General features: G+C 42.1%; 1 protein-coding gene across 1 annotated transcript; it reads right to left on the reverse strand.

The window, feature by feature from the left end:
* Nucleotides 1-9,128: 9,128 nt before the first annotated feature.
* On the reverse strand, nt 9,129-10,880 carry LOC125371962 (involucrin-like). The gene has a single exon (XM_048380712.1). The coding sequence runs from the start codon at nt 10,878-10,880 to the stop codon at nt 9,129-9,131; it is 1,752 nt and encodes a 583-aa protein (XP_048236669.1).
* Between the last annotated feature and the right edge of the window lie 2,309 nt (nt 10,881-13,189).

Below are 13,189 nucleotides of genomic sequence, written 5' to 3' on the forward strand. Positions count from 1 at the left end.
TTACCCCATCGACTGGCCAATCAAAATGAGTAACTCGTTTCTCACCCCAAGCGCTGGACATATGGAATCAATGTGTTCCCAGAAAACTTCAATTTGGAGCATAGTTGAGAAAATGGCGGTATGTGTAGTTTTTATGCAGAAACTTAGATAAGAAGTATATGTGATGTCCTCCTTACAGAAATGCATCCGACTGGGATTTGAAAGAAGGGTTGAAATCATGTAAATGTCAGCTCTTGCTTTTCGAATGTGTGTGAAAACGATATTCTTGAAACAGGATCTTTGGCCATCAGGAGACAAGTACCCAACAGCCCAGCCACAGGAGGAAGGATTAACAGATCATGGGCGCCGACCCGCTGGGGATAGGCTCACGTGTACTGCATCGTGTGGGGCTCTTGTCGTCTGGGACTATTCTCTCATAAACGATGAGAGTCTTTGCAGGCATTTAGATGTTGGATATAAGAATGACAAGGAATAGTATGGATAACAAATTCTTTATTATACAAACACAACTTATGAAGGAGCAAGAAGTAGCCCTGAAACGTTGTGATTTCACCTGATGAAGGGGCAAGAAATGACCATGAAAATTTGTGATTTCACCTGAAAAAGGGACAAGACGTTGCCTTGGAACGTTGTGATATCACCTGATGAAGTGGCAATATGTAGCCCCGAAACGTTGTGGTTTCACCTGATGAAGGGAAATAAGTAGCCCCGAAACGTTGTGGTTTCACCTGATGAAGGGAAATATGTAGCCCCGAAACGTTGTGGTTTCACCTGATGAAGGGAAATAAGTAGCCCGGAAATGTTGTGATTTCACCTGATGAAGTGGCAATAAGTAGCCCTGAAATGTTGTGATTTCACCTGATGAAGGGAAATAAGTAGCCCGGAAACGTTTTGATTTAACCTGATGAAGTGGCAATATGTAGCCATGAAATGTTGTGGTTTCACCTGATGAAGGGAAATAAGTAGCCCGCAAACGTTGTGATTTAACCTGATGAAGTGGCAATATGTAGCCCAGAAATGTTGTGATATCACCTGATGAAGTGGCAATACGTAGCCCTGAAATGTTGTGATTTCACCTGATGAAGTGGCAATAAGTAGCCCCGAAACGTTGTGGTTTCACCTGATGAAGGAAAATAAGTAGCCCGGAAACGTTTTGATTTCACCTGATGAAGTGGCAATAAGTAGCCCTGAAATGTTGTGATTTCACCCGATGAAGGGGAAATAAGTAGCCCTGAAACGTTGTATATGTATAATAAAGAAGTTGTCATCCATAATATTCCTTCTCATGTCATAAGCAATGAGTGGTTTCTCCACATATTGTGAAGTAAACCATTGTTTCAGGTTACTATGGAACATCCAGAGCAGTCACGTGCTTTTTTGTTTTACGTCGTATTTAGCACTATTCCAGCTAAATGGCTGTGGCTAGTACATAAGGTCCCCACCAGTGACTGATATTAGTAGCAACGCGCCACGCCGTCGGTCTACGATGACACGCAATCCACGAAGTCCGCGTAGTCTGACCACCCGATCCACTTAGCCGCCTCTGACGACAAGCGTAGTGGAGACCCCACCATGTGTGTGTGTGTCTGTGTGTCTGTGTCTGTGTATGTGTGTGTGTGCTTAAAAATTGTGAGTGAATGAATGAGTTGCTCTGTTTTAACGCAGCTTTTGTTTAATTCCAGCCATATCAACAGAACAAATGGGCTTCACTCAAAGCCAAGTGTTCAGCATGTTATTTTTGTGTGTATATTTTATCCCGAGCGATAACCCAAGCACGGTGTGTCAGATTAGTGTCACAGTGTTAAGTCCAAAGTTACGCAGATCTTCCACTTCCGAAGAGTGACGTCCCCGGTATAAAGTTACCTCATTAAAAAATACACATCCACAAATTAAAAAGTAAATTCAAATGGAGCCCCAAACCATGCTTAATTTCAGGAGTTGCGACAATCTAGATTTGAGTTGGATTTCTTTTTTGATATATTATTAAAGGTCTGGGAGACAGTCTACTACCTCCGTGAAGCCAACAAATACGGATTTCAGCGTTCCACAAAGCTTTCTTAGTGCAGCGGCTATCACAAATATGGAGTTACGGCACTCGTAGAGCTAAAACCGCGTTGGGAACAGACTTATGAGTGCGAAAGATCAATGATCACAATGGCGAATCTCCTTATCGTTATATATTAAGTAACCCTAAAACATATATATCATCAATCGTCTAGCTGACAATAGACATCAGCAATTTACACCTAAGAGGTATCTTCCTGTTACCGTGCCACTATTGCATGGCGACTTATAAATGAAATGTCATCTGACGCAAAATTACCTTTCTTTCTTAGAAGAATATTTTAGGATGAGAATTTATGGATGTCAACTTCTTTATTATGAGTAACACAAAGTTTCGGAGTATATGCTTACTCCTTCATCAAGTGAATGATGGCATATACTCCGAAACGTTGTGTTCCTCATAATAAAGAAGTTAACATCCACAAGTTCTCTTCCTTATGTGTATCACTTCAAGATGCCCTTCAAAGACTTGAAGAATATTTGAGTTGGAGTAAAATAATAATGTTGTAAAATAACTTAAAAAGAATTATCTCAAATAAGAAACATACTGTCTTTTAAAACACTCCAGTCTCTAGTTATATATTTTCTGATGTTGACCCTCTCATAAGTTTCTCACCCTATTCTGCAAAACGTTCTGCTTTACGGAAGCATTTTAGGGTTTCAACACATGTGTCTGAGAAACAAGACCCGTTCATGACAAAAGCAATACCCGATTGTTTTTTTATGCATCATTTACTCAAATTTTGAAAAAACTTCACTGTGTACTGCCTTTTTCCTATCAGTGTCGGGAACATGACTGATGAAAGCGCCAGATTGGTTTAAGTCGGAAAACCAACTCCCGACACGTGAATGGCTTTTGATTAGACCGTGAAAACACTAGTATGTAGACTCAAGGCTGTGAAACAATAGCCAGTAGACGGTTATCCGGCCTCTGTTTGTTTAGCGTGAGTCACTTGTAGGGTTGTCTTAATTGTCATTCGAATGCTGTAAAATGCAACATAAATAAATCGGCCGTGCCGCGGTTCGCGTTCGAGTCGTTCAACAGTGGTATCTCGCCCATGTTATGCAACCCTACTCCGCTTATCTCCCTTGCACATAGATAATGACTGAACATGGAATGCCTCGTCTAAACTTGCAAATTGTTTTAAAACTAACGTTATCATCTGGATCTTAGCAAACTCCATGTTAAGTAAACTTCGAGAAAATAACGAAATGCTCAGCGATAAGCACAGTAGGGTGTATCGCCAAAAAAGCTGCATAGTAACTGTTAAATTATGTAGATATTGGCGTGTCTGAGGAAACTTAACACTTAATGTCAGTTAGTTAATGTGCGACTGTGTTTAATTACACAGAGACAACGTCGAGGATGTTTTGATAATGTTTATAACTTAAGGTACATTATTGTGCATGTATACGAAATATAATTGGGACGAATGTCGGTGACGCAGAACTGGGTTTGGTAAGGCCACAGAAAATACGAAGTGTTCTTTGGAATCGCTATCTATTTTTTTCTATACCATTTGTAGATGTGAGTTTATTACACAGTCCAAGGACCACATCCCGACATAGGTTTCACAGGGAAGACTTCCATACCATATAAATACCAAAAAACTCATATGCTGCAAATGACCTATGTCCCTATATATGCTCATAATATCCATTAACAGGCATGCATTGTTTGTTTGTTTGTTGTTTAATGCCGCAATCAGCAATATTCAAGCTATATGACGGTCTGTAAATAATCGAGTCGGGATCAGACAATCCAGGGTGTGACATCATGAGAATCGATCCACGCAATTGGGATACGATTACATGCATCAACATATAAGTCAGCGAGCCTGACCACCCGATCCCGTTAGTCGCCTCATACGACAAGCGCAGTTGAGACCCCACCATGCCGGTGGGGGTGTGGGGTGTGGGGTGTGGGGTGTGGGTGTGGCGAATAGCCTTTTACGGCAATCATGGGCTGCTTAGGACCTATTCTAACTCGCAATGCATTGTTATCTGTAGTGTGGGACTAACTACTAACGTATAAACCCAGCAGGTGTGGACGTGTACCTAACTACGTATTTCCGCTCTCTGTGCGTATGCGGGACCGCCTCCGTGGTCTAGTGGATTGAGCCTTTACCGGGAGATTGGAGGTCAGTTTTTCGGTACCCTGGCCGCCTCATGCCAAAAGACGTTAAAAGATGGTGCTTGTTGTTACCCTGCCTGCTGCACGGGAATAAGGTGATTTAACATTTTTGAAAACGAGGAATGAACGGCTATAGTATACTGAGTGGGGTATCCATGTTAAACTGTGACATGGTTTCACAGAGTGCTAACTGTATAAAAACGGCTTAAGTCCGGTTGGTTTGGTTTGTTGTTTTACGCCGCACTCAGCAATATTCCAGCTATATGACGGCGGTCTGTAAATAATCGAGTCCGGCCACCCGATCCCGTTAGACGCCTCTTACGACAAGCATAGTCGCCTTTTACGGTAAGCATAAGAGGCGACTAAATGGATCGGCTGGCCCGGTGGCTGGGTTCATAGTATGTGATTGTACCCAGACAGCGAGGATCGTCGCTCACAATATCAATCACTGCGTTGCCTGGCCAAGACTCGATTATCTACAGGCCGACGTCATACAGCTGGAATATTACAGAATGAGGCGTTAATCAATACACAAACGAACAACAAACAAACAAACAAACAGAGGACATCGGACATTGAACACTCACCGTCACTGCAACAGTTACATGTGGTGTGTGGCCTTAAGTGATGTATTGTAATACCGCTGTACTCGGGATAATGAACGATTGCTTGTTAGGGTGAAAAGACAGGAGGTAGTTTAACAATGAGGATGAAGCTTAGCATAATGAAACAGCCATCAGCAGCCATAAATCTGCCTCCGATGATGTTAATCGTACAATCGTGCAGTAAATGAATCAATCTTTTCTCTTCTGCGGTTATAGGCCGTCCATATATAACAGGAGGTGGGCAGCGAACGTTCCACAATCCACGAGTACTGAATAAAACAAACAGGGGTAATGAATAAAGAATAATCAATTTAAGAATCTCTCGTGTCGTTTTTACCATTCTGCATTCAGAATTCAAAGGCATGAAATGATGGATGATTGATGCCTCTAGTTGAATCCCCCCCCCCCCCCCCCCCCCCCCCCCACACACACACACACACACACACACCCCACCCCCCTCCCATCATCATCTTGGTCTTCCGCTGCACATCTGCATGCAGTCTGTTTCACCCACATCGACTCAGCCTCAAGTAATCATTTTTTTACAATGTTGACATGACTTATGATGTAAAAATCATTGATGATGAGACTGTCAGCGAAGTTTGCAAAAATGTTTCCTCAAGGGGTGTGTAACGAGGACTGCAGATATACTTGGACTGTTCATGTAATTTCATCGTACATGTTATACGTTCATGAAATTTTGAAATCCCACATGAAAATCGTTAAAGTTACACTTTTCGTATTCAATTTCAATATTTGTTTGCAAATATGAACAAACAGATTGCAAATAGAAACACATATGCTTTTCCTCCTCGTGTTTAAATATATCTAAAGGAAAATTCATATTGAACTTTATAAAAAATACACTGATATAATACTTTCAATACATATGTAAAGAACTTTGAAATACATATTGGAAATCATTAAAAAGGCAATGTACATAAAATAATTTTTTTTAAGAGGTTATTGTTTGAGTGTACATTTTGATAACAGATCGTCAGTGCTTGATGCACGGGCGTTAAATGAGTATGCGTAAAGCAACTCTATGTAAACGAGTTCTCGAGTAGATTATACCTTGTGTACCCCAGATGCCTATCAAATCCTTTGTTCAAATCTCCCCGACAATCGTCCCCCACAGTGATGTCCTGGTGTATGTGTGTAACACGAGACAGCTGGACAGATATACCGCGGCAGAGAGACAGCCTCTGACATTTCATGCAGGCTGTAATTCAAGCCACATCCATATGCTATTGTACAGATTGTCTCATCACCGCCTAGCTATGCGAACAGGACACAATAGATGTCTTTACCACTTTCAATCTCTTCCTTAATCAGTTCGAGAGTCTTTGAGGGAATTCTTAAGGCTTCAGTCGCACGATGGGCATCAAATGTCGACCACAGAAGCTCTGAAGTGCGTCAAAGTCGACCGGGCGTTGTTGAATGTGTAGCCGTATGGCTTTCTTACACAACGTGTGCTTTCTGGCGGTCTGTAAATGACGACATATTTATTGGGTTTAGCAGTTTGGGATTCCACATTAAGTCTGATACAGAAACAGATGAAGGGCGTACACTTGGAGAACTGTCGACATTCATGACGGTTTTTATTATAACATGTAATACTTGTGAAACCGCCTTCTCCTTTTTCACACGACTCGAACATTTTAAGAACCATTTCTTACAGAGAACATATTCGTGTGGGTTTCACCAGAAGGGTATACGTAAACGTCTGAGACATGCTTGCCTTCCTACACCAAGATGAGACGCCGTGATATAACTGAAATACTGTTTAACGGGGCGTTAAAGCCCCTCACTTACAGAGCTCAAGTCCAAGTCTAAGTTCAAGGTCAATATTCAAAGTCCAAGCCGAAGGCCCAAGTTCATAGCTTAAAGACCGCGTCGAAAGTTCAGCGTAAAAATATGCACATTTTAAAGCAACCAAGTGCATCCATGAAGACCGATTACTTGTCATAACCACTGCCTCAAAAATGCTTTCCCCCGTTTCCTTACATTTGCTCAACTCCTTGGGGATTCAGCGGCAGAATCCCTAGCATCCCTTCTTGTCTTAAACAAATTGACTTAGGAGGATCGTGTAGTTGCAAAATATGATGACGATCATTACATGTGTTTTCGTGCCCGACGGCAATTGTGGTGTTCATGCAGTCAACCATCACTTTGCCTGGTCAAGACTCGATTTTTATTGGGCGGTCGGGTAGCCTAGTGGTTAAAGCGTTAGCTCGTCACGCCGAAGACACGGGTTCGATTCCCGACATGGGTACAATGTGTGAAGCCCATGTCTGGTGTCCCCCGCCTTGATAGTGCTGGAATATTGCTAAAAGCGGCATAAAACCATACTCACTCACGATTACTATTACAGACCGTGGACCGTCGTGGTATAGCTGGAATGTTGCAGCAGCGGGTTGACACCACTCACTGACATCCATTCAGTTAAAGGCTGTTTCCGAACATTAGCGAACTGAAGATCTCGAACCCTTTTAAACAATTTCAATATGTTACGAATATTCACATTAACTTTTGCCATTTTCAACCAATGGTTGACGGCTGGCGATAACAGAAATATTATTTGGATTTAGGATATTAAAATGGTATCGTTTGAGGCCAGCGTGTGTGGATCTTCTCATCCTCAATATCCTTTCCTCTTCATCTGTTTTTGCTATTTCCTTCTTAAATACTCATTAAATACTAGACGAGGCCAACTACTTCCGGTACGGCGAAAGGTAAGTGTATTCCTGCAATTGGGGTTCGGCTCCACTTGCCACCTGTGTTCCATGACAAATGCTGATATATTTGCCACAGTTAGCTTTCATCCATATCTCAGTTTCCCGAGTACCAGTAAATGGACAAATCGGTCGATTGCAATGTCTCGAGGGCCATGTGGATAATGGTAGAACCATTGTTGTGATGGGAGTCAGGTCTCTTGATACGATTTCCTATGTAAATAGCGGCAACTTAAGAACCTAACCAATGTTTGTTCTCTCGAACAACTTACAGTACTTATTTTTTAGCTGAGCCCCAATCAAGACACTCGCACCTAAACCAGCTCTCGGATCCCTTTGGTCTACCAGCTTTCATTATAACGAGAAAGTCAAGAGGATCGATCGCCCAAAAAATGTGCGTCTTAATCATTTCAGGATGTGAAACTGTCTATCACTATGTCTTAGAATTAACTGATCTTACAGAAAAAATTTAAATGGTTTGTTGAGACAGAACACGCATATCGGCATGAGATGTTGTTTACTTGTGCAGACACCATTGGGAAGGATACGTTTTAAGGTGTCTAAACCAATCGCCATTTGGAAACTAGACAGGCTTTTCGGCCAATTGACATGATTTGGGATTCTCAAAATATTTAGTAAGTGAACGTTCTTTTCAACCGCATTTTGCGGAGCCTGCAAATAATCGAGTTTTGACCAGGTCCACCGGTCATTGAAGGCTGCCCGTGAAGATCCGGTCTAGATAGGTCTTCAGCAGCCCATTCTTGCCCTAAAAGGCGCCTATGCTTGTCGTAAGAGGCGACTAACGGGATCGGGTGGTCAGGCTCGCTGACTTGGTTGATGCATATCGTCGTTTACCATTTGCGTGAATAGATGCGCATGATGTCAATCACTGGATCGTCTGGTCTAGACTAAATTATTTACAGACTACCGCCAAATAGCTGGAATATTGCTGAGTGCGACGTTAAACAGCAAACAAACAGACAAGTGGGTGGTGGCAATGTATTCACGCTGTCGGGGACAATGGCAGACAATCGATCAATGGAACCACCCGATCCTCATTAGTCGACTCCTCCTAATACATTCAGGAGTGGTGTGTACCTATTCTTATCCGGAATCAATCTACAGTAAACTACGGTTATAACGAACTCAAAGGGGCCACTTAATTTAGTTTGTTATAACCGTAGTTCGTTATAAGCATACATACAGCATATATACAACAAATGACCGGGACCAAAAAAGTAAGTTCGTTATATCGGCCAGTTCGCAATAAGCGTGTCCGTTATAAACGTAGTTTACTGTAATTAAAATCAGATCTTTTACCCCTATACGTTACGTTGTTCTTGCAGAGAGATTTCGGATGGAAGTGAGAGACGTCTGATTTTAATGGAATTGCCCTAAGATCCACTTGGGATGTAGGCATAATGTTTGCAGTACTCGGTGTGTGCGCATATGCACTATTGTATTCAGACGTTGTTACGATGTTGTTTTTGTCAAGGTTAGGTTTGGTCGGACAAGGCAGCAATAGTCATGTTAAACACAATGTTACGTTTCATTAAATCTTGGTGCGACAGTACATGGTACTTTAAAATGCTAGTTTCTCTTAACAGAGCAGCGATGTTTTGCGATAATCTCAAAGTTACGTTTCCCTAATACATGCATGCTACTCACAATATCATCCGATACAATACACTTGATGTGATCATGCATCAATACGGTACACGTGATATGACTCTGCATCAATACAGTACACTTGATCTGACCCTGCATCAGTACGGTACACTTGATCTGACCCTGCACCAATACAGCACACTTGATCTGACCCTGCATCAATACAGCATACTTGATCTGACCCTGCATCAATAAAGCATAACTGATCTGACCCTGCATCAATACAGTACACATGATCTGGCCCTGCATCAATACGGTACACTTGATCTGACCCTGCACCAATACAGCACACTTGATCTGACCCTGCATCAATACAGCATAACTGATCTGACCCTGCATCAATACAGTACACATGATCTGGCCCTGCATCAATACGGTACACTTGATCTGACCCTGCACCAATACAGCACACATGATCTGACCCTGCATCAATACAGTACACATGATCTGGCCCTGCATCAATACGGTACACTTGATCTGACCCTGCATCAATATGGTACACTTGATCTGACCCTGCATCAATACACCATACTTGATCTGACCCTGCATCAATACGGTACACTTGATCTGACCCTGCATCAATACACCATACTTGATCTGACCCTGCATTAATACGGTACACTTGATCTGACCCTGCATTAATACGGTACACTTGATCTGACCCTGCACCAATACAGTACACTTGATCTGACCCTGCATCAATATGGTACACTTGATCTGACCCTGCACCACTATGATACACTTGATCTGACCCCGCATCAATACGGTACACTTGATCTGACCATTCATCAATACGGTACACTTGATCTGACCATTCATCAATACAGCATACATGATCTGACCCTGCATCAATACGACATACTTGATCTGACCCTGCAGCAATACGGTACACATTATTTGTCCCTGCATTAATACGGCACACATGATCTGACCCTGCAATAATACGGCATACTTGATCTGACCCTGCATCAATACGGTACACTTGATCTGACTCTGCATCAATACAGCATAACTGATCTGACACTGCATCAATACAGTACACATGATCTGGCCCTGCATCAATACGGTACACTTGATCTGACCCTGCACCAATACAGCACACATGATCTGACCCTGCACCAATACAGTACATATGATCTGGCCCTGCATCAATACGGTACACTTGATCTGACCCTGCATCAATATGGTACACTTGATCTGACCCTGCATCAATACACCATACTTGATCTGACCCTGCATCAATACGGTACACTTGATCTGACCCTGCACCAATACAGCACACTTGATCTGACCCTGCATCAATACACCATACTTGATCTGACCCTGCATCAATACGGTACACTTGATCTGACCCTGCATCAATATGGTACACTTGATCTGACCCTGCATCAATACACCATACTTGATCTGACCCTGCATCAATACGGTACACTTGATCTGACCCTGCATCAATACACCATACTTGATCTGACCCTGCATTAATACGGTACACTTGATCTGACCCTGCATTAATACGGTACACTTGATCTGACCCTGCACCAATACAGTACACTTGATCTGACCCTGCATCAATACGGTACACATGATCTGACCCTGCATCAATACGGCACACTTTATCTGACCCTGCATCAATACGGCATACTTGATCTGACTCTGCATCAATTCGGCACACATGTTCTGACCCTGAATAGTACAGCACACTTTATCTGACCCTGCATCAATACGGTAAACTTGATCTGACTCTGCATCAATTCGGCACACATGTTCTGACCCTGAATAGTACAGCACACTTTATCTGACCCTGCATCAATACGGTAAACTTGATCTGACTCTGCATCAATTCGGCACACATGTTCTGACCCTGAATAGTACAGCACACTTTATCTGACCCTGCATCAATACGGTAAACTTGATCTGACCATGCATCAACACGGCACACATGATTTGAAATATCATGCGAAGTTAAAAAATAGGAAGTATTTCAAATAACATAGACATATTCATGTGGCGGTGAAGGAAATGACTTCTCCATTACACTTTATGAAAACAGGAAGACAGAATATAATTCTTATCTACACGGCAAAAATGACACACAAACTGAATAAAACACACAATCCAACGCCTCCGCAGCAGTTGCAGTTTCAGTCTGTTTAGGCGAAATGGAGAATCCCCTCCAGTGGTAAGGATTTAAGGAGCGTTTCATTGACCACCTTGATGGGTCTCCAAACGTCCACGTGTCATAAGACAATAAGAGGCGTGCGTAAAATACCCATTTAGTCCGCGGAAGCGACCCCGCAATGAATTTAACTGATTCGTTTCTCATCATGGCCCCATCAGGATCGATTGATCGATCAGTCTGCCCGTCTCCCTGCCAGCCTGCTTGCCTGTCTGTAACCGGGCGAAACAGCGGCGAGGTTGTATGTTAGTCACAAAGTTCCATATAACCGGGCGAAAGAGCAATGTTTGTTGTCACACTGTTACATATTTAATCGGATGAGACAGCGATATTAATCACAATGTTACATATATCCCGTCGAGACAATGATGTTGCATGTTAATCACAATGTTACATATATCCTGGTGAGGCATCGATGTTGCATGTTAATCACAATGTTACATATATCTTGGTGAGGCATCGATGTTGCATGTTAATCACAATGTTACATATATCCTGGTGAGGCATCGATGTTGCATGTTAATCACAATTTTACATATATCCTGGTGAGGCATCGATGTTACATGTTAATCACATTGTTACATATATCCTGGTGAGGCATCGATGTTGCATGTTAATCACAATGATATATATATCCTGGTGTGACATCGATGTTACATGTTAATCACAATGTTACATATATCCTGGTGTGACATCGATGTTACATGTTTATCACAATGTTACATATATCCTGGTGAGACATCGATGTTACATGTTAATCACAATGTTACATATATCCTGGTGTGACATCGATGTTACATGTTTATCACAATGTTACATATATCCTGGTGAGGCATCGATGTTGCATGTTAATCACAATGTTACATATATCCTTGTGAGGCATCGATGTTGCATGTTAATCACAATAATACATATATCCTGGTGAGACATCGATGTTAATCACTAAGTGTGAATAATAATAATCCATTTGCATTGCGCTTCCAAGTGCTAAATACATTTGACCAGCGTGCTCTCGAGGTTCATTCTCAGCTCCCTGTGAGATGCTCGAAGGTTAACAGTCACATTACCATCTCATCCTACCGGGTACCCATTCACTGCTGGATGAGACATATTTCGAACAAAGTCACTTGTCCCAGGAGACATAATCTGTGTGGGGCAGGGCCAGGGCCCTAAAACCTCTCAAGACTCAAGCTGCGGATCACCGTCACTAAAGGCAGTTTTGCTATGTTTTCATGTTTTATTTTCTTCCGATCGACCGTTCCTCCGAAGCTGAGGATGGGTATGCGAAACACACAAAATAATATGGATGACTCTACAAACAGTTAGCTTGCTACAGGTCCTGAAAGTTGAATTGTTTATTGGCATATCTAAAAAGTGATGAAAAAGTAGACATCAAAATATGGATAACAATTTCTTTATTGTACTATAAATTAGACGTTTCGGTATAGATCCTTATACCGTTGTATACTGTTGCTTGGCAACGGTTCAAGGGTCTTCACTGAAAAGTCGCTTTTACAGTTTTATAAAGAAGTTGTTATCCCTATCTTTTTGTCTACTTTGTGCCGAAAGTTGACCTGACTGGGTGAAAACATATTCCGGTGTTAAACAGTAGCATCTTGAAGGCGTGAGTCATGTGTTTATATCGCGTTCCTGGCTCAGGTCCAGCTCAACTCCCATCAGCTGTTCGGCGGTACAATGCATCCTATGTTATTTCCGCTAACGACAATTCCTTCATCAAAATGAAATTCCGTTTGAGTTAATCACATCGTGCAATCTACTTGCCTCTTATACTTTCAGACAAAAGTGA

This window comes from Haliotis rufescens, unplaced genomic scaffold, assembly GCF_023055435.1.
Source record: "Haliotis rufescens isolate VD_foot unplaced genomic scaffold, xgHalRufe1.0.p SCAF_1, whole genome shotgun sequence".
In the NCBI taxonomy this organism is placed as follows: domain Eukaryota; kingdom Metazoa; phylum Mollusca; class Gastropoda; order Lepetellida; family Haliotidae; genus Haliotis; species Haliotis rufescens.